Here is a 27,943-nt window from a genome sequence, read left to right as displayed (position 1 = left end):
GATCTAAAATTTTTCACGCCCACTCAGTGGAGCCACAAGAAAGAGAATGAGTATGTGAGGTGATCACGCAGGTGAGGATCATGCGATGCCTCGTGCTGTCATGGACTAGTGAGCACGACTGACACAGAAGGCACGCACAGCACGGGAGAGGGCAAGGTAGGCCTTGGAGCAAAGTTTTAATTCGCTTCCACTCATGGTCGAATGAAGAGAGAGAGGTGCAAGTCGTGAGATAGGATAAGTTTAAAACCCATGTGGGGAATCAAACTGGGTCTTCGGGCGCGGATGAGCAAACGCTTTAACCATCAGGCTACCCCACCGCCCCACGTCCTGATGAGACAATACAGTGATTGATGTAATGATAGATAAAGGTAGTGAGTGAGTTTTGATCCGTGTTGTTGGAGCATAGTGACATGAAGCCTGACCACCCTGTATTGTCACCATTTATGACAACACAGATCGCTGGTGACAAATTCCAAAACACAATCATGGGTTCTTGATTTAGGAACCTCTAAAGAACAACGCAGGACACTGGGAACCAATTCTACCCTGGAATATGACATCTACACCACTGAAGATTACAGAGAAAGAACCGTGAGCAAACTAGGACTGAACAACAGCAATGAATATATGTTGGTTTACGTGAGCCAATCACATGTCAGCTTTGCTATTTACTTACATACTATGAAGTAAACAATGCCTTTTAGAAAGTGGTCAAATGTAACATATGTTATATTTGGGATTACACTTTCTTAGTAAAGTACAGATTCTAGTACTTTTGTTGGTTTGAGTCCAATCCAGGATTCGAACCCGCACCCTCAGAGTCAGGCACCTAATCGCCAGCACACAAAGTCAGACGCCTAGACCGCTCAGCCACAGCAGCTTCCACAAAAAATGGAAGTCTGACAACTGGTAGTCTAGACTGCGGACTTTGGGTACCCCTCTGATAAGTGTTAATTGGCACTGCTCCCACGACCGAAAGCTATGAAAGCTTTGATCCATGTTGTTGGTAAGAAAGTGAAATTCCAAATATAACATATGTTACATGTTAAATGGCATTGTGTACTTCATTACTTTTAGTCGTGGGTGCCGTGACAACATGGGTACCATGTGTAAAGCCCATTTCTGGTGTCACTCGCTGTTATTTTGCTGAAATATTGCTAAAAGCGGCGCAAAACCAAACTCACTCACTTGCTCACTCAGTCACTCATACAAAGTTTTGATCTGCTTCCAACTCCCTAATGTCAAGCTGGGTCCTCCCTCAGGGGGTATGCCAAGATGAACATGATCATGTTACAAAGCCTGTGACTCACCTCCATACCAACAGGTGGCTTCTTTGTCCGTGAGAACTTCTCCAGCTCACCCCAATCTCCAGCTTCTGCCAGAGCATTGATACGCAGTAGCCAGTACCTGTATGGTGGATATATACAAGAGTCGGTCATAAGTGTACTGACAAACACCTTCAGTGCTGAGTGATGGATTACCTTTGGAAAGCCGAAAGTGATAAAGATGTGTTAACTTAAGAGAAATCTCACAAGCATGTGGAAAGTACAGACAAACCAAGAATCAAAATCAGGGCACGTTTGGCCTTCCACTCAAGCCTGGAAACAACATCCTATATCTGTATGATGATGCTGGTTACACATTGACACTTGTCAATCTGTCAATGTTGTTGAGGTTGTCATTCACAAACAAGGATTAACCAAACTGGGCTAAAATTACCCACATCTGTATCTCACCTAGCCAATGCTCAAGTCCATTGTTGATATCAACTACAAAAGCTGAAACTATGCATATCACAAACCACAACCATTGCTGTCACAAGCTACAACCATTGCCGTCACAAGCTACAACCATTGCTGTCACAGGCTACAACCATTGCCGTCACAAGCTACAACCATTGCTGTCACAAGCTACAACCATTGCCGTCACAGGCTACAACCATTGCCGTCACAGGCTACAACCATTGCTGTCACAGGCTACAACCATTGCCATCACAAGCTACAACCATTGCTGTCACAGGCTACAACCATTGCTGTCACAGGCTACAACCATTGCTGTCACAGGCTACAACCATTGCTGTCACAGGCTACAACCATTGCTGTCACAGGCTACAACCATTGCTGTCACAGGCTACAACCATTGCTGTCACAAGCTACAACCATTGCTGTCACAGGCTACAACCATTGCTACAACTACAACCATTGCTGTCACAGGCTACAACCATTGCCGTCACAGGCTACTACAACCATTGCCGTCACAAGCTACAACCATTGCTGTCACAGGCTACAACCATTGCCGTCACAGGCTACAACCATTGCTGTCACAGGCTACAACCATTGCTGTCACAAGCTACAACCATTGCTGTCACAGGCTACAACCATTGCTGTCACAAGCTACAACCATTGCTGTCACAAGCTACAACCATTGCTGTCACAAGCTACAACCATTGCTGTCACAGGCTACAACCATTGCTGTCCCCAGGCTACAACCATTGCTGTCACAGGCTACAACCATTGCCGTCACAGGGCTACAACCATTGCTGTCACAGGCTACAACCATTGCCGTCACAGGCTACAACCATTGCTGTCACAGGCTACAACCATTGCTGTCACAGGCTACAACCATTGCCGTCATACAGGCTACAAAAAGCCGTCACAGGCTACAACCATTGCTGTCACAAGCTACAACCATTGCTGTCACAGGCTACAACCATTGCTGTCACAGGCTACAAACATTGCCGTCACAGGCTACAACCATTGCTGTCACAAGCTACAACCATTGCTGTCACAGGCTACAACCATTGCTGTCACAAGGCTACAACCATTGCCGTCACAGGCTACAACCATTGCCATCACAGGCTACAACCATTGCTGTCACAAGCTACAACCATTGCTGTCACAAGCTACAACCATTGCCATCACAAGCTACAACCATTGCTGTCACAAGCTACAACCATTGCTGTCACAGGCTACAACCATTGCCGTCACAAGCTACAACCATTGCTGTCACAGGCTACAACCATTGCTGTCACAGGCTACAACCATTGCTGTCACAGGCTACAACCATTGCTGTCACAGGCTACAACCATTGCTGTCACAGGCTACAACCATTGCTGTCACAAGCTACAACCATTGCTGTCACAAGCTACAACCATTGCTGTCACAAGCTACAACCATTGCTGTCACAAGCTACAACCATTGCTGTCATAAGCTACAAATATTGCTGTCCACTTGTGCTGTCATAAGCTACAACCATTGCTGTCACAAGCTACAACCATTGCTCACAAGGCTACAACCATTGCTGTCACAAGCTACAACCATTGCTGTCACAGGCTACAACCATTGCTGTCACAAGCTACAACCATTGCTGTCACAAGGCTACAACCATTGCTGTCACAGGCTACAACCATTGCTGTCACAAGCTACAACCATTGCTGTCAAAGGCTACAACCATTGCTGTCATAAGCTACAACCATTGCTGTCACAAGCTACAACCATTGCTGTCTCAAGCTACAACCGTTGCTGTCACAATCCACAACCATTGCTGTTACAAGCTACAACCATTGCTGTTACAAGCTACAACCATTGCTGTCACAAGCTACAACCATTGCTGTCACAAACCACAACCATTGCTGTCACAAGCTACAACCATCCACAAGATTCTGACCGTTTTTCTGGAACCTTGAACTCCTTGCGTAGCTGCTCTGCAGGTTTGTTGATCTGCTCTACCGTCAACTTGTAGATGGTCTGGTGGAGGGACAAGTCTACATACGGCTTGTTGTGTTCCTCCTCCAGGCGACGCTGAAACTTGAGCAGCTTGATCTGGTCCTCTGTTTGCTGGGGACATAAAGTATAACATACAGTGTAACACTTAACAGCTTGATCTGGTCCTCTGTTTGCTGGGGACATAAAGTATAACATACAGTGTAACACTTAACAGCTTGATCTGGTCCTCTGTTTGCTGGGGATACAAAGCATAATCTAACAGTCATCGTATCCCAATGCGTAGATCAATGCAGTGTAAAACTAAACTCACTGTAAGCAGGTGCAGGAAGCCAGTTCGACATACTGATCTATAACTGATACTAGAAATACAAACCTTGGCAGCAAAGTCATTCTTGGCCCTGCTGTAGCAGTTCTGGGCATCCTCCAGTCGCTTCAGCCGGTCATCCAGCATCTGTGGACACACAGGTGAACTTACTACACAGATGGAAACAAGAACCTTACAGTGTCCACAACTCAGCTAGATCGATGCTCATGATGTTGATCACAGGATTGTCTGGTCCAGACTCCATTATTTACAGACCGCCGCCATATAGCTGGAATATTGCTGCGTGCGGCGGTAAACAACAGCCAAACCAAACCAAACCAAACTCAATAGAGTTCATACAGGATCACTTGAAATCCTTGAACCATGTAACCTATCTATATTATAGTATTGCTATAAGACTATTTAGTAAGCCCATAAAGATTCTCCGATGACCACAAAGTAATATCATCTACACATTATACTGACTTAATGAGCTTGAACTGCTTTCTTGGAAGATAATTTTTTCGATATATCTCATACTCGTTCCTTTTGGTGATTTGTTTGTTTCTGGTTGAACACTGTACTCAGCCATATCCCAGCCATGTCATGGCAGCCTGTGTATGACTCAAGCGTGACACAGGATTAGGCAAACCAGTTATCGATCAGTCTAAGTAAACTTAGATTCAGTATTATTCGTTACACTGCTATACTGAGTCTAACAAAACCTTGTGGAAGGTCGCGTCAGGTAACCTTTCAGCGACCTATGACCATCCAATCAAAGGCGAGACGCACGAACAGATTTAACTAATCAGACAATGGCTACTATTTAGGGTTCGGCGGGACTTACAAAGTGTATTTTCTCGTCCCTGGTCGCAAACACTGATCTCCCAACAAATGAAAATCCGCATAAAACACTGATATTTGACCTGCAGTATATACGCTTTGGGGTTTCTGTTGACATGCTTTAATACTGACAAAACACTATTTTCAGCGAATGTTTACCCACTGCTGTGGCGTGCATCACTAGGAACCGATCGGACGGAAAATAGCATTCGGAATCGATCGGGTACAAACTTTTTCGAGGTAAAAGTTCAAAAGGTGTGTGCGAATGTCCACTTTCGCGATTTGGTAAGCTGTGTTCCGATTGGTCAATTGGAAAGGTTACCTGACGCGACCTTCCACAAGGTTTTGTTAGACTCAGTATATCAGTGTAACGAATAATACTGAGCCTAAGTTTACTTAGACTGGTTACCGATAAGAATAACATTACAATGTGTCACATTACATGGTGTTAATTGTTTGTTGCTGTTGCTTACCATTGCAGTCAGCAATATTCCAGCTCCATAATAACAGCTGAGGCAGGCCAGACAGTGCTTGACATTGTGTACAACAAGTACGTACATTGTACAATGTACAATGCATAATGTATAATGTATAATGTGTAATGAGGTGAGTTGACCCTACCTCCTCCTGGAAGCTCCTGACGACCTTGCAGTTGCCGTTGTCCAGGAAGTTGTCCTCCTGGTAGTACAGGTCCTCCACCAGCTTGGGGTTCTGCTGCTTGCAGAACTGTGGAGGAGAGGAGGTATGAGGGCTAGGTTAGTTTAGCTGCTGTCTTTTTGCAACAGGAGAGTGCGGAGATAAACATGGCTGATATATTGTTGACAGAGAAGTAAACAGAGGAGAGAGTCAACATGGCTGCTGTATTTTTTTACAGTACATCAGAGTAGAGGGGTTAACATGGCTGTGATATTGTTGACAGAGAAGTAAACAGAGGAGAGAGTCAACATGGCTGCTGTAGTGTTTACAGTACATCAGAGTAGAGGGGTTAACATGGCTGCTGTAGTGTTTACAGTACATCAGAGTAGAGGGGTTAACATGGCTGTGATATTGTTGACAGTACAACAGAGGAGAGAGTCAACATGGCTGCTGTAGTGTTTACAGTACATCAGAGTAGAGGGTTAACATGGCTGTGATATTGTTGACAGAGAAGTAAACAGAGGGGAGAGTCAACATGGCTGCTGTAGTGTTTACAGTACATCAGAGTAGAGGGGTTAACATGGCTGTGATATTGTTGACAGAGAAGTAAACAGAGGAGAGAGTCAACATGGCTGCTGTAGTGTTTACAGTACATCAGAGTAGAGGGGCTAACATGGCTGTGATATTGTTGACAGAGAAGTAAACAGAGGAGAGAGTCAACATGGCTGCTGTAGTGTTTACAGTACATCAGAGTAGAGGGGTTAACATGGCTGTGATATTGTTGACAGAGAAGTAAAACAGAGGAGAGAGTCAACATGGCTGCTGTAGTGTTTACAGTACATCAGAGTAGAGGGGCTAACATGGCTGTGATATTGTTGACAGTACAACAGAGGAGAGAGTCAACATGGCTGCTGTAGTGTTTACAGTACATCAGAGTAGAGGGGCTAACATGGCTGTGATATTGCTGACAGTACAACAGAGGAGAGAGTCAACATGGCTGCTGTAGTGTTTACAGTACATCAGAGTAGAGGGGCTAACATGGCTGTGATATTGTTGACAGTACAACAGAGGAGAGAGTCAGCATGGCTGCTGTAGTGTTTACAGTACATCAGGAGTAGAGGGGCTAACATGGCTGTGATATTGTTGACAGTACAACAGAGGAGAGAGTCAACATGGCTGCTGCTAGTGTTTACAGTACATCAGAGTAGAGGGGCTAACATGGCTGTGATATTGCTTGACAGTACAACAGAGGAGAGAGTCAAAGCATGGCTGCTGTAGTGTTTACAGTACATCAGAGTAGAGGGGCTAACATGGCTGTGATATCAAGCTAACAATACAGCAGAGGAGAGGGGTTAACATGCCTGTCGTTGTATTTGCAGTACAAGAGAGGAGAGGGGTTAACATAGCAGCTATATTGTTAACAGTATAACAGCTGCTATATTAGAGGGAATAGGCAATATGTATCTACCTGTATGTAGAGGGAATAGGCAATATGTATCTACCTGTATGTAGATGGAGTAGGCAATGTGTATCTACCTGTATATAGAGGGAGTAGGCAATATGTATCTACCTGTATATAGAGGGAGTAGGCAATATGTATCTACCTGTATATAGAGGGAGTAGGCAATATGTATCTACCTGTATATAGAGGGAGTAGGCAATATATATCTACCTGTATATAGAGGGAGTAGGCAATAGGTATCTACCTGTATATAGAGGCAGTAGGCAATATATATCTACCCGGGTGTATATATAAAGAGGGAGTAGGCAATAGGTATCTACCTGTATATAGAGGGAGTAGGCAATATGTATCTACCTGTATATAGAGGGAGTAGGCAATATATATCTACCTGTATATAGAGGAGTAGAGGGAGTAGGCAATGTGTATCTACCTGTATATAGAGGGAGTAGGCAATGTGTATCTACCTGTATATAGAGGGAGTAGGCAATATATATCTACCTGTATATAGAGGGAGTAGGCAATATGTATCTACCTGTATATAGAGGGAGTAGGCAATATGTATCTACCTGTATATAGAGGGAGTAGGCAATATGTATCTACCTGTATATAGAGGGAGTAGGCAATATATATCTACCTGTATGTAGAGGGAGTAGGCAATAGGCATGGTTCGGATCGTCATGAGGAAGTCTCCACTGCTCTGAAGCTTCTCCTTGAGTCGTAACAGCACCGTATACACTGAAACACAATCAATGGTTCTTACAATTATCAGCTCATGAAATAATACTTAAACAGTCAAAAGTAAAAGATGCAGAGGTCAAATGTTCCTATTCAGAAACACTGTTTTATGTGTTATGAACTAATTATTATTAATTAGAGAAAATTGGGTTTAACGTCGTGCTTGAGAATATTTCGCTCATATGATGACGTGAAATGTTAAAGAATGATTAAAGAATGAAAGACTACTGCACTAACACAGTAATGTGTACCTGCTTGTGTGTGCACACATCAGTGCATGTGTCCATTTATCCCCTACATGTAGAGCATAAGGTACAGTAACAACAAGTACTATGATTTAACATATATTTGTAAGACACTACCAGGGATTAAATCATAGGCACTCAATCCTCTTTAACATGTGGTCAAACCAACACGAGTGAGTGAGTGAGTGAGTGAGTGAGTGAGTGAGTGAGTGAGTGAGTGAGTGAGTGAGTGAGTGAGTGAGTGAGTGAGTGAGTGAGTGAGTGAGTGAGTGAGTGAGTGAGTATTACTGTATGCCTCCTTTAGTAATACTCCTGCACTGACGAGTGATGAGTAAATGCTTTCAAACTTTGGCTACTCCATTGCCATCCTCACCCCTCAAAGCCCCCACAGCCCTACTGAAACAGCCTAAGATGTTATGAGGTTCACAGTGTGAGTGTACCTAAATCACTATCTCCACTGTCAATGGCCTTAGCAAGGGCTGTATGATCCTGGTCCATCTTGAGCAACAGAGGAACCTGCTCCGATGCCTTTGGCTCGTACTCCAGCAGCTGAAACAGTCAAGGGGAGGCAACTGCCTTTTAGGCTAAATTCCTGAAAATGTCCTGTATTGCTGATAATTTTCACTGCAAGTCACAATTATCTGTAATCTGGGATCAAGTGGTGAGAGAATCATGATTCATGTTTTGAGTAGTCATTCCAAACAGATTTCAGACATGTAGGGGAGACAAATTGTTTAAACATCACATATTCTTTAACTTTCATCAAAATCATAGGTCGAATGTATCATGTGTTTGAGGTCTCTGACACTGCATGTCCATTTCTGTCAGTCAGCAGCTTAAACATTGCCGCTGTGCACACTGCCTGGTTGAGCCTTCTATTGAATACTCCACCTATTCAACTGACATGGACATAACTTTCCATATCTTTTACCCCAAGAAAATAATGGGACTATATTACTTATAGGAGGCAGTACATATCTATCTATATTCAACTATGGCTGTGTTACCTTGATGGCAAGCTGCTTCCTGCCCTGGTCCAGAGCCTGGCTGGCAATCTCTGAGAAGGACACCCCTGGAACATCCAGCAGCTTCTGGGAGATGGCTTTAGCCAGGGTGTCCTCCTCCTCGTGCTTCTGCTGTACCTGCACACAACAGCAAAGGTGTTACCAGCGAAAACTCATAGCTGGGATTCTAAATAAAACTACCGGTAAATAAGAAAGAACTTCTAAGTGATTTTGTGTGTTTCTTTCTTAATGCTACACACATCAATAGGCTAGCAACATGACACTGGCATGCATTTATTTTATTCCGGATCAAACCAATGATTGATATAATGAGCAATGGCCAACGTCATTGTGACAGTAATCCAACAAAAGACTAGGACCAGTCATAATAAAATGAAGGTGCCAGTCTATCACTGCTAAAGTACTCCCCTCCACAGTCTGCAACATATCAGAAGTCTCACAGATTCCTGTAAATAACAGACCAGACAAACCAGTGATTGAGCATCTATCGATTTACCTTCCAATAACTGACCAAGCATACGTGACTAATACCCGTCTGTTACCAGGAGCCGTGCCATGCTGTCACCGAGATCCCAGCGTTATTTCGAATCATGAAATCAGTGGGAACTCATCCAATGTTATTTGGTCAGTGTTAACAGTGTGTTAGAGTTGAGCAGCGTGGCCCTACCTTGTAGCAAGCCCAGTGTGCCAGGATTCGGCTGGTACCCTCTGCATCTGGAATCTTCAGATACTGACATATCTTGATAGCTAGGCAGAAGAACTTCCGGAGAACTAGTCGATCGATCAGCACCGGCATGGACAGGTGCTCCAGTCTTAGAGGTATTAAGGTACACAACATGATGCCAAAATATTTTTTTTTGGTTTTATGCTTTCAACAGCAATATTCCCTTTTTCTGTCAAAAGGCTGTCAATACTTGAGTCTGGACCAGTAAAACCAGTGATTATCAACAATCCACACAAGTTGGGTACTATGACATACAATCAACCAAGTCACCAAGACTTACACTCAAACCATTAAGCTGCCTTGTATATAACACAGGCTGCAAGGAAACAGTTCTGACAGAGAATCCCCATAGAGGTTTGAATGAAAATGAGGAGACAGTTAGCAGAAATATTTGGGGATAATGTAACATGAGCACAACCAGACGACAGTCTCTCGCAGGGGATAAAACAGTTATCATGCAAGTAGCTCAACAGAAATCTTCAATAATAAAACAGAGGTCACGTGCCGGTTTTGGCGGGAAACAAAGGGAGGTAATTGAGGGTGAGTGATTGTACGTTCGCTTCAAGGGAATGGAAAGGATTCAAGTTTCCACTTGACCGTTCGGAAGAAACGATGAGAAAGCAAATAATCATGAGTCAGGATAAGGCAAAATAAACAGACTCTACATACACACCAGCCAGTCTTAAATCACTTGTTCCGCTAGAAGGATACTGTAAGTATGTAAGTGGAATACCAACAGAATGATGTCGGACTTGGTTCAACACCCGCAGCATCTGACACATGTTCACAAATGCCTCTGGTCGGTAGTCTGTCAAGAAGCATTTACCAAATGAAGCAGCCTGAAACACAGAGAGTGAGTGAGTGAGTAAAAAGAGGATGATTACATAAAAAATCTACCGGTAATATAAATCTGAATAGCACATTTGCCAAAACTGCCAAATTGTGCTTAGACCATGACAGATCTCCATTATTACAGTGGTCATGGATCAGTGAGTGATCAATTTGCATTCTCAGCTCCCTGGGGAGTCTACAAAATATCCAGTTTGAGTGAGTGAGTGAGTATAGTGTTATGCAGCTTTTAGCAATATTGCAGTTATATCACGGTGTGGGAACCCAGAAAATGGCTTCACACATTGTACCCATGTGGGGAATCGAAGCCAGGACTTTGGCATGACAAACTAACGCTTCAACTACTAGGCTACCCCACCGCCCTATGCAGCTTGAGAGATATTAGAACTTAACAGTAACATTTTAACTCACTCACTGCTGGGTGAACAAGGCATATTTTGAACTCAGTCATTTGTCTAGAGTGAGGGCAGAGCTGATGCCCTAGAAGCTCTCAAGAGTCAGTAGTTAGTGACAGTCACCCATCCAACTACTCTGTCACAACGCTGCTCAACTACACCTGTTTTGTGGCATGTGGGTTGTACGTAGGGTCACATGTCACAGGATCAGTACGGCATACTCTCTCTTCAACCACTGGTAGGGATAATTATATGGTTCCATACTCAGAGGGCAACAACTAATATTGAAATGTCTTTCCGTATATGTTCTCCTTTCAATGAAGCAGAATAATGCTTAAGTCAGTACAAACATCAAATACTATTCCTCCAACATCTCCAGACACTCTCTATACAAACAGTTTACAAAGGTCCTACAGTGAATATTGTTCACACTAGTGGTGGTCCGATTAATTGAAATAATCAAATATTGGTCGCAGTGACTAAACGACCAAGCAATCGATCATGTTTTCTCATAATAGAACACAAACAATTCTGGAACACTTGTTTTCATTCACAATATTTTTCACAAGGTTGGTTTTGTCTGTTACATATCATAAGCACTACAAGCTCATTTCAAGTCATGATTGAATTTATCTTAAAGACTCCAAGAAATTTATGTTCCTGACATACTAGTCATCCTTTAAAGATGTGAAAGTTTGCCAAAAAAAAACCAAAAGAGCTACATGTTTTTTCCTTATTTTTATGTGCATTAACAAATTTCATTAATGACGCTAACCAATTTTTTTCGATGATTGAACGGTTGTAATAAACCAATCATAATTATGAGATTTTAACCAATTCCCAACACTAGTTCACACCTACCCTCAGCAGTAATCTCTGTTTATTTGGTTCGATCTCATTCCCGGCCGCCTCAATACACTGGTCCACTGCAATGTCCAGTTTGTCCTTGATCATCCTCACATACTCATCCGCTTTCTGGCTGCGTTTCTGGAAAACATCAAATATATGGTGGAAGCTGTCTAAACCGGCACTCATCGGGACTGAAGAAATAATCTGGTTTAGACAGCATGTGGGATTGTAGAAGTGGCACGGTTACCTGCGACAAGAACTTTGTCACTCTCATATACATTGTTTCATCACTTGGTTCTCTCAATTACTGCACACACTGACAATAAAACGTGTCATCTCACTAGTTACATGTACAAGTATACCCATACTGAACTAAGATTAAATTATCTTTGTCGGCAACCATGTAGTTTCAACGCAGGATTAATTGGTAACAATACACATCCGTCCGACTCCTCACCACGCACCGGATTAGACAGCGCTGATTACTGGATAAACACATATTTGGGTGGCTCATTTCATGCCGAGATCCGGAATTGACAGCTGATGGATTGCAAAGCTCATAAATGATGATAAATGTACTAGCCACGGACAGGACTGAGATTTTATGCAGGTGTTGACAACTTGCCGGATTGGACAGCTGCTGGTTTTGACAGTTTCCACTGTATGCAATACTACATGATACAATGATTCTGTTTATGCTGATATGGTTATGTTTAACATGACTGTCATAGGATTTTTGTCAAATTTAAAAAAAAAATCTCTTCAAAACCAGTGTATTAATGTGAAACTGACCAACCAATGGTTCAACAGGAAATACTTTGGGATAACGAAAACATTAATCTACACATTAAATATCTACACATTTGCTCCTTTTTAGATCACTTTCATCATCTTTAGAAATTTCTCTAAACACCTGTTACCTCCTGTCTTCAAATTGGAAATTTTAAATATAAATTGTATATTTATATACTTATCCAATCTCACGGTATGCACTTCTCTCTCTTGATTCGACACTGAGTGGAACGATGTAAATCTTGTCCATCCGCCCAAGCACTCCATGCTACCCTCATTATAAGACAGCTTCCTAGTTGTCATGCAAAGCATGCGGCATGCACCACTAGCTACCCACGTGACTATCTCCGAATCATCATTCTCATTCTTGGAGCCACTAGAATATCAATCTTGGAGAATCTGCATAGCGGGGAGGATGGGCAGGAATCCGTCGCGTGAGATAGGATAAGTATATAAATATACAATTTATATTTAAAATTTCCAAATTTTGAAACTTATCCTATCTCACGGTGTGCACTTATCTCACAGTCGGACGGCAGGACACAGATACCCTGTGTCTTGTCAGTGCGAACAGTAGAACTGTGTAGACTGGAAACAACCGTAGATAGCGATGCACAAGGGAGGCCTGTTACGACTAGCGCAACTCCTATGCTTGTGACGAGTTCCTCTGAACTCCTTGGCTTACTAAGCACAACGGCTCCCAGGGAGATGGGTGCTCCTGAGCGATCTGGTGTTCGGCCGCAACCTCCGAAGAAGGATGCAGCTCAGCGAGAAAGGATGTCACTTCGCCACGATTTTCAAGGTACCCCCCTGTAAATTAAAGTCATAGACAATAATCGGGCCAGCCCCTGCTTCAAGAAGGCCCCCACAGACACCGACCAGGGGCGGGTGAAAGAGAAGCACAACTCGGAAAACTCGCAGTTTTAACGTTCAGTTCCAGTCAACATCAAATTGACCCTCACTCCTTTACATAAGCTTAGTCAAAGGATGAGCCTGGCAATTTTCGAAATCGGGAGTGACACACTTCACTGACGTAATTGCTTCGAAAAGTAGAGCTCAGGAAACGTGAAATGTCAAACCCTTCCACATCGTGATACAGAATCGAGCTCCAGATTCATCCAACCCCCGAGGTGGTAGTATCTCTGTGTCTTAGTATAAAACTAAGTGAAGTAGTTCTAACCCATAAGCAATCAAAACATAAGGCATACAGCAAGTTCAGACTTATATTCAAGAAAATACATGGAAGCAGCAACCGCGAGGGACTGTTCCCTATCTGCGTTGGTGGGCTGTAGACAGCTGTTGTGCGAGCACAAGGGGTCCAAACTGGTACAGGCCTTGGACATCCTTGACTGAGAGGTCTCGAAGGTAGTGCGAGGAGAAGACCGAGTCGGATCGCCAGAAGCATCCTTCCATAATGGCGTGGAGAGAGCAGTTACTATGCAGAGCCATTGTAGACACTAACGCCCGTGTCTCATGTGGATTGGAAGCTGTCGGGCCGGTAACCCAGCGAAGGTGTAAGCCCGTAGGATGGTGGCTCTCATCCAGAAGGATAATGTGGTGCAAAACACTTCCGCCCTGGATGTTAAGGACAACGGAATGAAGAGGCGCTTGTGGAGACGGTGGCGATCTTTAGAAGCAGCAAGAAAAATCTTCAAAGCCCTAACAGGGCAAAGCTGCAGGTCTTCATTGTCATGCGGCCCAAGGATCGTGGACTACGGTGGGATGGTAAAAGTACAATCGGGTTGTCCTGGAAACTGATTCTTCGCTACAAAAGCCCAACGGAGACCGAGGAAGACTTTGCCGTGCTTCTTCCGTTCAAACTCGTCCAAAGCGTGGAGTTCAGAAATCCGAGCAGCTGTAGCCAAGACCACAAGGAAGAAGGTCTTGAAGGAGATCTTCTCAAAGTCCTTCTGAGCTAGGGGTTCATAGTCTGCCAAGGCCAAATGACGCAGCACCACAGATAAATCCCAAGCAGGAGGTCTAAACTTCTTAGACTGATCGGCCAACTTGAAGGACCGGAGCAAATACTGAAGCTCAGGAACCGTCGAGACCTTAGAGCCTGTGGTGGTTGCCAGGACCGAGTTGATCGCAGCAAGGTAAGTGGCCAAAGTGGAACCCTTGAGCTTCTTAGACGACCGCAAATGCTGAAGAAACTCAGCGACGATTTGAGGCTGAAGTAGAAACGGGAGATGTAATGCCTCTGGACGTGCAATATCTCTCAAAACATTTCCACTTCTCATCAAAAGTGAGCGGGTGGAAGTCCGATGAGCAGAAGTGATGGCCATAGCCACTCTCCGATGAATACCCCTTGGCGATTAAGGACTTCTGCAGATGCGCCAAACGTGCAGAGACAGGGTGCGAAGGGATACTTGACGCCGATCCGAGTGAGGGTGTAACAGTAGGTCATCCCGAATGGGAAGAGGAACTGGGTTTAGGTCTGCGAGCTGTGCGAGATCGACAAACCAACTCCTGACTGGCCAGTAAGGTGCGACCAAAAGCAGTAGAATCTGCTTGGTCGCCTGGAGTTTCTGGATGACTCTGGGTAGAAGAGCCGGAGGAGGAAAAGGCGTAAGCGTTGAGCCCCTCCCACGAAATCGCCAGAGATCCCATGCTAGTTGGTCTGGTATCAGCGAGACAAACTGCGGGAGCTGATGGTTGAACCGGGTGGTGAATAGGTCGACTTGGGGCCTTGATAACGGGAAGACCAGTTCCCGAAAGATCTGTGGGTTCAATTGCCACTCTGTGGGAGACGGCCGATCGGAGCGGGACAGCGCATCTGCGATGACATTCCTGACTCTGGGAATGTGTCTGGCTCGAGCATCGATGGCAAGGGAGTCGATCAGATGGAAGAACCAAAACACCCACTGAAGAAGGTTCGCCGAACCCATCGACCAGAGATGGTTGATGTACCAGACGACCGTGGAGTTGTCTGTCTGAATCAGCAGGGAGGACACCCGAAGTTCCGTCGCCCAATGTCGAATTGCGAGAAGAACCGCCAAGAACTCGAGTTTGTTGATGTGCAAGTCCCGTTCTGCTGACCACAGCCCGGCTGTGATGATGAAGAAAGTGAGCACCCCAACCTTTGAGCGACGCAGTCAACAAACAAGTGGTGTTGGAATGAACGGCATCAAACAAACTCCGGCGCAAACGTTCTGTTCGACAAGCCACCACTGAAGAAAAGAATGTAAGGGTTCGGGAAGATGTATCAACTCCTGGAGATTCTCTGAGACGAGATACGGATGCAGGAAACGCTGCAATGGACGCAGTTGCAATTGTCCCCACCGTGTCAATGCCTGTGGCGATGTCAAGAGGCCCAAAAGTTCCTGCCACTGTCGTAAGGTCCTGGCCTGCGACAGTGCTAACGGAACTAGCCGTTGAATTTTCAGCCACCTGTCTTGGGGAAGAAAATCAGGCCCTGGTGCATGTCGAAAGTTGCCCTGATGAATTGAAGGGTCTGGGTCAGTGTTAATTCCGACTTCGCAGCGTTTAACAACCAACCTAGTTGCCGGAGTAGCTTCGTACTGAACACCAACTGACGTAGAAGAACGACTGGGTCTCTCTGTGCCTGAATGCAGTCGTCTATGTAACTTTCGAACACAATCCTGTGAGATGAAGAAACCTGGTCTCGGCTTGGTGATCCTGGTAATAGCCACAGGGCTATGGCAATTCCAAACACAGGGACGGTCCATTGATAATGGATCCCCTGGAATACGAATCCGGAGGAATTTCCGCTAATCCGGATGAATGGGCACATGAAGATAAGCATCTTGAAGGTCTAGGCTGACAAGAAAATGCTCTTTCTTCAGGATGGTGCGAAGAAGGAAGAAGATCGATACCATCCGGAAGTGAGGTGGGCGCTGGAGATAGTGGGCATTAAAAAGTTTCATGTTGAAAATGAGTCTTAGTTTAGTGAAGTTTTTCTTGGGAACCAGAAAGATGGGGGAATAGAGTCCCGGAGTGCTGGGCGCCGGACCGAGAGACTGGACTTCTCATTTATCTATGAGAGTACCTATGGACCTGGACCTGGTCCGCCGGGTAGCTGCGGTGTACCGGATGCACTGTCAGCGGTGGGCGTCCGATGACTGGAAGGTGATAGCCTGTGGCGAGGAGGTCAGTCACAAAAGGATCGTTTAGTATGGTCCATTTGGGAGCGAACCTCCCTAGTCTCCCGCTCACTCCAGAGTCGTAAATGGGGACAGCTGGAGGCGGGAGGTCCCAGTCGTGCCTTGTTGTTTCGACGAGCCCTACTCCCAACCCAACCGGACTAGCTCAGGGGATCTAATGGTCACGAAATCCCTGATGCAGTTCCGGATGAGACGGCACGAACTGTGGAGGCCTTCTGTGTGTCATGGAAACTTGCAGATGAGATTTCTGGAGTTTCAATAATTCCACTGAAACTTGAAATTGAGTGTCCCGATCCACCTTCGCCGAAACTTCCCCAATCATGACATTAAACAAGGATTCTGCAGACCACGGTTGACGGAAGAGTTCAGCCTTAAACCTGTCATCCCATGAAGACAAATTGAGCCGGCCATGACATCGCCGAAATGCCAGGAGATAACCAAGGAAATGAGACAGCTGGTCAAGTACGATCTGAAATTGGTCCAGGGACATACTGACTGACAATGTGGCCATTACCCAAACAAGGATTCTGCAGACCACGGTTGACGGAAGAGTTCAGCCTTTTAAACCTGGAAGACAAATTGAGCGGGCCATGACATGAATGCCAGGAGATAACCAAGGCAGAGACAGCTGGTCAAGTATGATCTGAAATTGGTCCAGTATACAGCCCCCGATGTAAGCATCCTGATCGGTGAAAGAGTGCTCCACTGATGCCGCAACGCCCCACCCCGAGATGATGCAATTGATCGAGGGTAAGGAGCGACGAATAGCTGTGTCCATGTGAGACAGTTCTCTGTCCTCAACTAGAAAGGCTGAACAAGTCCTCTTCCCGCAAAGTGTTTGGACATCCTCATCCACCGAGGGAGCAGTAGCCAATGACTAGAAACCATGGGAGTGAGCCGCTGGTAGGGAAAACCTAGGCAAAGACAGACCATCCTTAATCCTTTTAAGGCTTTTAAAGGCATGATCCAAGGACGTAGTTAGATGAGCAATACAAGGTCGTGGTGGGAAGGTAATAGATGTCAAGTCTCTGTCTCATGGAGAAGGAATGAGTTAAATCCTCCGGGTTCTGTGACATAGGGAGGTGGAGTTTCTCCACTATCCAAGCTAAAACTTGAGGTTCATCGACAAAGTCCAAACTTCCCTCTGGGGAATCCACAACCAAAGTGTGCTGGAGATGTAGGATCAGGTGGAACACCAGGACTAGGCGCCGTAACAGATGGTCTGAGGGGAGGAGCATTCCCCGTAGAGTGAGCAGCCTGTTGTTGATTCCAAGCAGTAGAAAGAGCACTTACATCACAGCCAGATTTGGGCAGGAGTCCAGGAATCTGGTACAATCCGAGTAGAGAGACGTGAGGAGGCAGGAGTCCCGTCAGAAGTCATAGCATGCTCAGATCGAAACTTGGAAACCCGTTGATTAGATCGACGATCCGTAGAACCATATCTATGTCTGGAGGGGGACGAACCGGGAGAGGATGCACAAATGGAGACCCGCGGAGGAGAACGGGAGCGAGGAGGGGAGATATCGCAACAATAACGATGATCCCTGGATCTTGAACGATAGGCAGCAGTCAACCATGTAGGAGATCAAGGTTGACGGGTCGAGTGTGCAGAACCGGAAGTAGCATGATGACGAAAGACGAAGTCCGTGGAAGTGACTTGGAATGAAGAACCGATCTCAATGAAGCAGAGGGAGGCATGTGCTTAGTTGAATGCTGCTTAACGAAGTCTCGGTGGTGAAGTAGACCTATCAGGTCTATCCGGTGAACAAATCCGAATAATCATAGGAGACTGATCCAGACGACATCGGTGAAAGCCACGCTCGCGTTGAGGAGGCGTGACTGTAGGATCCAACAGAGTTCTGGAAGTAGAACTGAAGATGATCCGGAGAGAGGCATTCCACTGAATACCGCTTGGAAGAAGGCCGTTCCGCAAAAAGTCGATTCACCACATGCCGCTTTTGATGAAGTCTTCCATTTCGGCAATACTATTAGGTGAAGTCGTTTAGTAGATTAATGATCAGGAAAGACCGGTTCTATTAGGTGAGCCGTCTGTTCTAGTAAGGTGGACAGTCCGCCAAAGTCGAGGAGGGAGCAGCAGGTGAAGCTTATCCGACTGGTGTTGATCTGGCATTTGAAGACCAGAAAGACCGGTTCTGCGAAAGTTGTTTCATAGAGAGCCAGTCTAATTCTGGGGAAGGTGGACAGTCCGGCGAAAGTCAAGGTGGAGGGGAGCAGACAGGCAAAGCGTGATCCGGCGAACTGTGATTCGATCTGGCAGGCTTTGGCGAAGCAGAAGATCGAGGTAGCTGGACGCAAGACACACTTGTTTTCGCAGAATGGGAAGGAGACGGTGAAGAACCACTAACAGGCGTTGAGGCGACGTAGACTGGTTCCTCTCACTACTGGATGAACGATATGAGCGAGAACGGCTTCTGCGCATGCGCTCTGCGCAGTCAGGCGTAGAGATCAGTTGATTCTTGTCCAAAACAGATAAGCCAGGTTGCCGAGATAACTGGTCTGGAGAACGAGAGACAGAGAGCGTAGTTCGAGGGTCCCGCTGTGTAGAGGTATCCTGAGGGGTGGTAGCAGTCTCGACAACCACTACCAGGGACGTGGTTGAAGACGAAGGACTCGGGCTGGAATGTTGAGAGCCCAACAAATTCTCAATGTCTTCCGATAAGTAAGAATCTGACGACTCTCTCATGAAATCCTCTTCATTCGAGGGAGGGGACTGTGACCGCCGAGCAGACAAAGTAGGACGCTTAAACTTTCCTTTCTTGGAGGGACTGGATCCATCAAGTGAAGCAGCATAACGAGCCCTGTCAGCAACACGACAAGCGCAAGCCCGAGTGTAGTCACCAAACGCCTCGAAGGTAAGATCCTTGCATCTATCGCAACAAGAGTCTAATTTATACTGTCCCATACAGTCAACAAAATACCCATGTGGATCACTTGCGGAGAACACTTTATTACACCGGGAGCATTTTTTCGTCTTTTTTGGCTGGTCAACTTTCCCCATGCTGTAGACTAAGTTGAAAACGTTGAGCAAAGTAACATACGTCCACACTCGTGTGCGACAAGAAAGAGAATGATGATTCGGAGATAGTCACGTGGGTAGCTAGTGGTGCATGCCGTATGCTTTGCATGACAACTAGGAAGCTGTCTTATAATGAGGGTAGCATGGAGTGCTTGGGCGGATGGACAAGAGAGGCCAAGGGAAAAAAAGTTTACATCGTTCCACTCAGTGTCGAATCAAGAGAGAGAAGTACATACCGTGAGATAGGATAAGTTTAAAAATTAATAATTTACTTTCCTTTAGTTATGTAAAAATGGCCAATACACAACAGGTACCCACTGCTGTTGTTAGGTGTGAGTCTGTGACCGACTGCAAGTTACCTGGAACTCCCTAGATGCTTCAAACAACATGGCTCCTGGCTCCATGGATCCAATCTTGAAGATCTGCTCAGTCACAGCTGGTGCAGGGACACAGATGTAAGTGATAAATACTACATGTCGTCAGAGTTTCATCAGAACCGACTGAATTTGTTGGAGAGATAAATGAAAAATGCCTGACTATCAAATACTCTATAATACCTACATGTTAAACAATGTTTTTCATCCAATGAAATAACAGCATGGTCATGTAATTGTCAAGGGAACAGGGAACGTTTAGCCATGGCAGCATCACACTGTGCCCATTATCACAGCCCGTATAATGTGGCATCCCTCCGTGCCCTCCCTCCAAGACAATCTGTATCCTACCTGGTACTTTCTGGAGAAACTCATGAACATCATCCCCGAATATCCTCAGTCCATCTTCCTCTTGTACTAGAGAGACTGGGCTGTCAAAGTTGTATCTGAACTGGGTGAAGGAAAAACAGCCTTTGGACACCAAATACCGGTATGCCTCAATTGTGTGGAATCTACCCAAAACTTTGAACATATTTTATAGGATGAAAATTGAGATTAGACTGATGAATTCATCAATTTAACATCAGACACCAACTGCCCAATGAACTTTACATTGCTCTTCCTATTATGAACTTATATGTAAGACAGTGAGTGAGTGAGTGAGTGAGTGAGTGAGTGAGTGAGTGAGTGAGTGAGTGAGTGAGTGAGTGAGTGAGTGAGTGAGTGAGTGAGTGAGTGAGGATGAGTGAGTGAGGTTTATATTCGGCTGATGCCACTACCCTGCTGCACAGAATCCCTACAGATGAACACATAAAGGATACTTGATCCAGTCTTTGTCTGGACCGACCACGACCATCAGCTTGTCCCACATCGCTACCACGGCACCATTGCCACACCTGTACACAGACAGTACACTGAACAATACAGGGAAATAGTCTGGGAATGCTTCTTCTTAGATAAACGACCTATGTCTTGATGGGTGTAAAGATAATAGTTATAACCAGTACCAAATTTCTTGTTGACAGATTGTGGGAAAAAACTTCACAGGCTGCTTATTTGGACACACAATTAGAAAATATTATATCAGTGACATCATTCAGCACAATACTGCAGCATCCTCCCCATCCATTCCATTATCAGCCAATAATATAATCAGTGGGCTTGACCTAATTTTGTGTTTTGGTGAATGGATACACCATTTATTTACACATAACATGTCACTAAATGGGACTGAACAACGTACCAGGCAAGTTGATTTGGCGGAGACTTTGACTTAGTGTTGAATTCACAATAACACTTCTGAAAGAAGAAAAGGTAATAAAACTAATAATCATATCGCTAATAATTTTTAAAATACCAAGTAAAGTGAATAAAAATACTTTAAAAAAATATAATAATAATTAAATCTTAGCGATAAATGCACAATTGATACAATATTACCAAATGTATGTGAATGAGTGAATGTTATCTGGCAGACACCAACACTCCAGCTGTGTAAAGAGGCCTGTGTATAATCATGGCTGGACCTGACAATGATACTTCATATCCCAAACATGAACCATTACCCCAACCTTACACTTCTACCTCAGTGCTGTTTGAGCTGTTAGTACATTGAAACCATGCCTGTGGGTGTTAATGTTTCAGATCATACTGACACACATTAAAAACACACAAGAACCATCTAATTCATCACAAGCATGGTGCCCTGGAGACTAGCTACTGCCATGAAATCATCATTTCAATTTGAATTCTGGAACATTTACATGTCATTTCATGACTTAAGAAAATGGAAACTGACTCTCCATGCCTGTGCAACAATCAGCCACACTCCAGCCATGTTTCCAGTGGTTTGTAAGTAACTGAGTTTGGGCCAGGCAAACCACTGAGTGACAGCATGGCTGATGATCCATTCAGTTCAGATACTATGACAAACTGTCCACGATCACAAACTTTAGCAACTCAATCCTCAGAAATGTAAATGCTAATGACAAGCATAGACACTGACGGGATTCTGGGAAAGACTTGGCCCCCAGTCACTTATGCTTGAAGAGGCAGCTGAATGGATTGTGTGGTCTGGCTCGTTGAAATCTGCCCCTAGACATGTTATGTTGCTCATTATATCAACCACTGGTTTGCCAGGGACAGAATCTATTCTCAACAGGCCTCTATCGTATTATTGGAATATTACAGAGTGCAACATTAACAGTAAACAAGCACTGGATATTATGGACGTACTCTGCCTCAGAAACGCCTTGATGTTATGCTCAACAAATAATATTCGGTACCTGTAAGTCTGAAGAGCCGATCCATATCATCCCAGTCTGTGTGAAAAGAGCCAGGTACTTGTTGTTGAAGGATAGTGCCATGGCAACATATGCCTCTACCTCAGACTCAACCTCCGGTGACTGTAAACATTATACCATCACTCTGAAGAAGGTTTTAGGACTTGGGATGATAAAACCTAAATCATAAAATACTGAAAAAATGAATCCAAAATATCAGTATGTCATTTTTTTAACACTGGATTAGTATTTAACCAGCAGAAACAATGCAATAACTAACGTGTATACAGACCTCTCGTCGATATAAATATTTAAACTGATATATATAGTGATACAGAGTTTCCTGCTCCCAATACTGGTCCCCTGATTTACCTGTTCCTGATATTGTCTACCTGACTGACCAACTGCTACCACTGTCCCCCCAGAGTTACCTGCTCCTTATATTGTCCCCCTGAGTTACCTGCTCCTGATATTGTCCCCTGAGATACCTGCTCCTGATATTGTCCCCCTGAGTTACCTGCCCTGATATTGTCCCCTGAGTTACCTGCTGCCCTGATATTGTCCCCTGAGTTACCTGCTCCTGATATTGTCCCCTGAGGTTACCTGCTCCTGATATTGTCCCCCTGAGGGTTACCTGCTCCTGATATTGTCCCCCTGAGTTACCTGCTCCTGATATTGTCCCCTGAGGTTACCTGCTCCTGATATTGTCCCCCTGAGTTACCTGCTCCTGATATTGTCCCCTGAGTTACCTGCTCCTGATGTTGTCCCCTGAGTTACCTGCTCCTGATATTGTCCCCTGAGATATTTACCTGCTCCTGATATTGTCCCCTGAGTTACCTGCTCCTGATATTGTCCCCTGAGGTTACCTGCTCCTGATATTGTCCCCTGAGGTTACCTGCTCCTGATATTGTCCCCTGAGTTACCTGCTCCTGATATTGTCCCGCCTGAGTTACCTGCTCCTGATATTGTCCCCTGAGTTACCTGCTCCTGATATTGTCCCCTGAGTTACCTGCTCCTGATATTGTCCCCTGAGTTACCTGCTCCTGATATTGTCCCCTGAGTTACCTGCTCCTGATATTGTCCCCTGAGTTACCTGCTCCTGATATTGTCCCCCTGAGTTACCTGCTCCTGATATTGTCCCCCTGGGTTACCTGCTCCTGATATTGTCCCCCTGGGTTACCTGCTCCTGATACTGTCCCCCTGGGTTACCTGCTCCTGATATTGTCCCCTGAGTTACCTGCTCCTGATATTGTCCCCTGAGTTACCTGCTCCTGATATTGTCCCCCTGTTACCTGCTCCTGATATTGTCCCCTGGGTTACCTGCTCCTGATATTGTCCCCTGGGTTACCTGCTCCTGATATTGTCCCCCTGGTTACCTGCTCCTGATATTGTCCCCTGAGTTACCTGCTCCTGATATTGTCCCCCTTGGTTACCTGCTCCTGATATTGTCCCCCTGGGTTACCTGCTCCTGATATTGTCCCCCTGATTTACCTGCTCTTGATATTGTCCTCCATGATCTACAAGGAAGAGTTGGTCGTTCTTGGCAACCAGGGCTAGAGACTTCCGCTCTATGTTGATAATGGTCCAGCTACTGGGAAGAGAGTTCAGGCCTGGAAAGAAACCACACCATAAAACAGTTTTGTTCCAGAATTACATCAAGAAAAATATACATACAACATTTCAGAGAAGTAAAAGGAAACTGAAGAAAAAATATCGTTTATAAAGAAAGTCCCTATGTCCCTCTAAAAATGAAAGATTTTTATACCTGGGACTTCAGCCAGCTTCCTGACACGGGGGTCTTCAGCATTGGTGATGAGGAATATTCTGAATGCTGTTGTCATGACAGCAATTCCAGTGCCTTGGAAGCTGTTGAATATTTTGCAGTCTAAGAGTTTCACATCCTTTGCTTCCTAGAGAAGACAAAGAAATCAGTTTGGAGAAACTGGATTACATTTTTGACCATATATTTTGATGGTATCAAAAAGTATAAACATGTATGTAACTGTCACACAAACAAAATACAACAACACAAATATACTGTTAAGATTACTAATTATTTTAATACCAGTTTCTCAGGGGAACAAAACTGTCAGAAGCGAACATGTGTTGCAGAAAATACAGTATACATTCAGCTTCTGATGAATAGATTTAAAACTTTGTGGGTATAAATTATGTACACTGTGAACATAAAGATTTTAACACATGAGGAAAAGAAAGTGAAGACAGATAAGATGAATATCAAGGAAACAAGCAATGCACAAACCTGTCCCATCCCAAATGTCCTCTTGAAGTTGAGGAAGATGTCATACACCAACACGACTCCATCGTCCTGCACGCACAGCAACTCCTCCGTCACTGTCCATCCAATCTGTATCACATGGCCACTGTTCCACTGACAACACACAGACATACTACTGAGGAAGCCAGCATGACTATGGGTGGGTAAAATGGGGCTTAATGTTGCTGTATTTATTCTGTGTGTGGCTGCTTGTACTAGTTGGACTAACAACTGTCTTATTGTGCAATCCCACTAGGATACCATGACACAGTTTAACAAAGAACCTCTCTGATATAGTATACTGACACCGAGCTGACTAGTTCAAGCCAAGTGACAAGCAGGATAACCAGTACCAAGAAGCATCTGTTGTCATGGGGATGATGTGACCAGAGTGCAAACCACTATCCTTTCACTCTCCAGCCAGATGCTCTGTTCACTGACTACACCATGGCTTAAGGCTCAGGACAAACACTCTATCTACGAGACAAGGGGGTGGTCTCAGGACAAATACTCTATCTACGAGACAAGGGGGTGGTCTCAGGACAAACACTCTATCTACGAGACAAGGGGGTGGTCTCAGGACAGACACTCTATCCAAGGGACAAGGAAGTGGTCTCAGGACAAACACTGTATCCATGAGAAATAGATGTAGTCTCATCACAGATGCTTTATCCACGAGACATGAAGGTGGTCTCATCACAGATGCTCTCTCCTTGAGACATGGAGGTGGTCTCATCACAGATGCTCTATCCTTGAGACATGAAGGTGGTCTCATGACAGATGCTCTATCCTTGAGACATGGAGGTGGTCTCAAGATAGACGCTCTATCCTTGAAACATGGAAGTGGTCTCAGGACAGATGATCTATCCACAAGACCATGGAGGTGGTCTCATCACAGATGCTCTATCCATGAGGCATGGAAGTGGCCTCTGGACAAACACTATATCCAGTGGTCTCATAACAGATGGTCCATCCATGAGACACAGAAGTGGTCTAAGGACAAACATTCTATCCACAAAACATGTAAGTGGTCTTAGGAAAGACGCTCCATCCACTACAAAATGGGGTTGGTTTCAGGACAGACCATCAGAACATGAAGGTAGTTTCATAACCATTACATAAGAAGCATGGCTATCACATAATGCAATATTTTTATCAGCAATAAATGATAATATCAAAGTTGTTTCAGGAATGTTATCATATTACAGTCATGGATTTATGATTGTCAGGATATCATAATATAGTCCTGGTTGCGGGGGATGATGTCACAATGCAGACATAGTTGTATGAATATCAGGGTATTATTATACTGTCATAGTTGAAGGAGTGTTATACTGATGTACATACTGTTATACCTTGGATTACAGATCCTTTCTGAACATGCTGAAGCTATCTTCAACCTCCCTTGTACAATGTCGTACAATGTTTACAATGCTGTACCTACCCTGAGTTGACTGAGAAGTTTCCCTGCAGTATTGTAAACACTGATGATAGGTTTCACGTTTGTTGTCACCCTGCCAGACTTGCTCTCATCCCTCATAAGGGCTGAAAAGAACAACAGTAAAACATTTATCAACATGGCACAGTTCAGTTGAACTCTTTAGTCACCTCCTACATAAGAGACCTCTAACAACAACCTATGTTACAATGAGTGAGTTAGTTGGGATTAACTCCATTTTGTACAGTATTTCAGTTGTACCAAAACATGATAGCTTAATGTGAGAAGAAAGTTTGATTGTACACATTTACTAATTTCACATATTGCTGGCAGGTGTGGAAAAAAACAGGAATCATAAACAGGAATGATAATAAGGGTAAATTAGGGATTTAAACCTAAATCAAGTTTTCCTTGCACCATTCACTCTGAAAATAATCTTAATTACATGTATTTACCTAACAAGGTTTTGCTTTGTATTGTGCATTTATGCCATGAGTTATTACAGTTTCAGAAAAGATCTGTACACTTGCGTAACCATGATTCGTGGGTATAAGAGATGTGCGCTGAAAATCATATTTTAAATGCACGATTTCATTTTGTATACTCCCTGATTATTTTATTCATTGATTCAGCAAATTGAAAATGCTTAATATTCCACTCTTGAATGAAACGTTTGTTTAGCGAAGCCATTTGCAATTATCACCCATTCGTGTGCACACAAAATGCGACGTCACCTTGTTTCATGGATTAGGTTGTCGTTTACAATCTATCACTATGTATGACAGGCCATTGCAGTAAGTATTGACACCTAGGAAAGCAGTCGATGAGATATGAGAATGTTGGTGCTAATGGTATCTTTTTCACTTGACATTTTGTAAAAATAAAATTTGGTATTAGTGGCATTAGTGATCTTGCAGTGCAATGCAGAGATTCGGAACATTTTGGTCAGCGAGACCTGGCATTATGTGTACATCAAAAGTACAGAGTCGTGACGTCATATGAGACTGTTTACAAGATAGCATGATAATTACCGCAATCCACGAATCAAGGTTATCCACGAAGTTAGGTTACAGTTCTGTATTACAAACTTTTCTGTGAGTTTTGTTTTTTACCTATGGGTCCGCCGTATGGTGCTGCAGCCACTGTACATTTTGACAGGTCCACCAGACCACTCCACTCCATAGAGTATAACTCGCATTTTCTTGAAAGAAAGAGTACATTTATATCAGTGTTGTTTGGAATAATAAAATATTGTTCAATTACATACACAACACATTAGAATCAGATACATCTGCTGTCAATGTTAGATTGTGAAATACAAACAATAATCGTATTCATGATATTGTGAAAATGCACTAGAATGTAGCAGTATGACAGTAGCCTAGTAGTAGATATTACCTAGGAAATGATTCCACTATATTGCTTGATTTTTATAATATAACGATGCCTTGTAGTGTTCATCATACTCGAATTGATAAATAGAGATAAATACATCAGTGATCACTCCCACTTTCGTGAAATGATATTATTTCCCGTAAGGTTGCATTGATAAAATGTGAGCAATTTTTTTAAGTAAACCGTGTAAATGAGGTTACATTACGAATAAAAGTAGATATTATCAGGTCACATTTTCCTACCTGTAATATATAGTACCAAGAGGACTCCAATCGGCAGTAGCCATATTTCCTGGATATCAGAGTTACCTCCCTTTCGATAAAGAACACGCCTCCAATCGTCTGAGACTGGAGAGTTCCGAGTACCTGCAGGGGAGGTTTCCGTATTTTATTTATAGCAGCGGAATTCCATCCTCTGGTGGGCGAGAGAGG

General features: G+C 44.2%; 1 protein-coding gene across 1 annotated transcript; it reads right to left on the bottom strand.

Moving 5' to 3' along the window:
• Positions 1 to 1,241: 1,241 nt before the first annotated feature.
• LOC124262673 (vacuolar protein sorting-associated protein 16 homolog) lies at positions 1,242 to 27,943 on the bottom strand. The gene is made up of 21 exons (XM_046697180.1): positions 27,755 to 27,943; positions 27,230 to 27,318; positions 26,124 to 26,224; positions 24,665 to 24,793; positions 24,167 to 24,311; positions 23,893 to 24,011; positions 22,405 to 22,524; positions 21,363 to 21,418; positions 20,941 to 21,015; positions 20,471 to 20,565; positions 20,105 to 20,181; positions 11,805 to 11,930; positions 10,411 to 10,538; positions 9,643 to 9,787; positions 8,958 to 9,092; positions 8,391 to 8,499; positions 7,605 to 7,705; positions 5,494 to 5,598; positions 4,099 to 4,176; positions 3,667 to 3,836; positions 1,242 to 1,407 (listed from the first exon to the last, which is right to left on the bottom strand). Exons 1-21 carry the CDS (start codon positions 27,796 to 27,798, stop codon positions 1,242 to 1,244), a joined length of 2,313 nt encoding a protein of 770 aa, XP_046553136.1. The 5' UTR covers positions 27,799 to 27,943.

This window comes from Haliotis rubra, unplaced genomic scaffold (assembly GCF_003918875.1).
Source record: "Haliotis rubra isolate DU_JTF1 unplaced genomic scaffold, ASM391887v1 Scf85, whole genome shotgun sequence".
Classification (NCBI taxonomy): domain Eukaryota; kingdom Metazoa; phylum Mollusca; class Gastropoda; order Lepetellida; family Haliotidae; genus Haliotis; species Haliotis rubra.
Note: the sequence above shows the minus strand (reverse complement) of the source record. Positions and strands in the feature narration are given on the sequence as shown.

Excerpts from the sequence above, each read along its gene's own strand:
- LOC124262673 (XM_046697180.1), bottom strand. The coding sequence starts at position 27,798 with ATGGCTACTGCCGATTGGAGTCCTCTTGGTACTATATATTACAG. Across the intron at positions 20,566-20,940 it reads CCAGACAAAGACTGGATCAA|ATACAACTTTGACAGCCCAG; the intron begins GTATCCTTTATG and ends CACCCAGTTCAG. Across the intron at positions 1,408-3,666 it reads TTCAAGGTTCCAGAAAAACG|GTACTGGCTACTGCGTATCA; the intron begins GTCAGAATCTTG and ends TCCACCATACAG.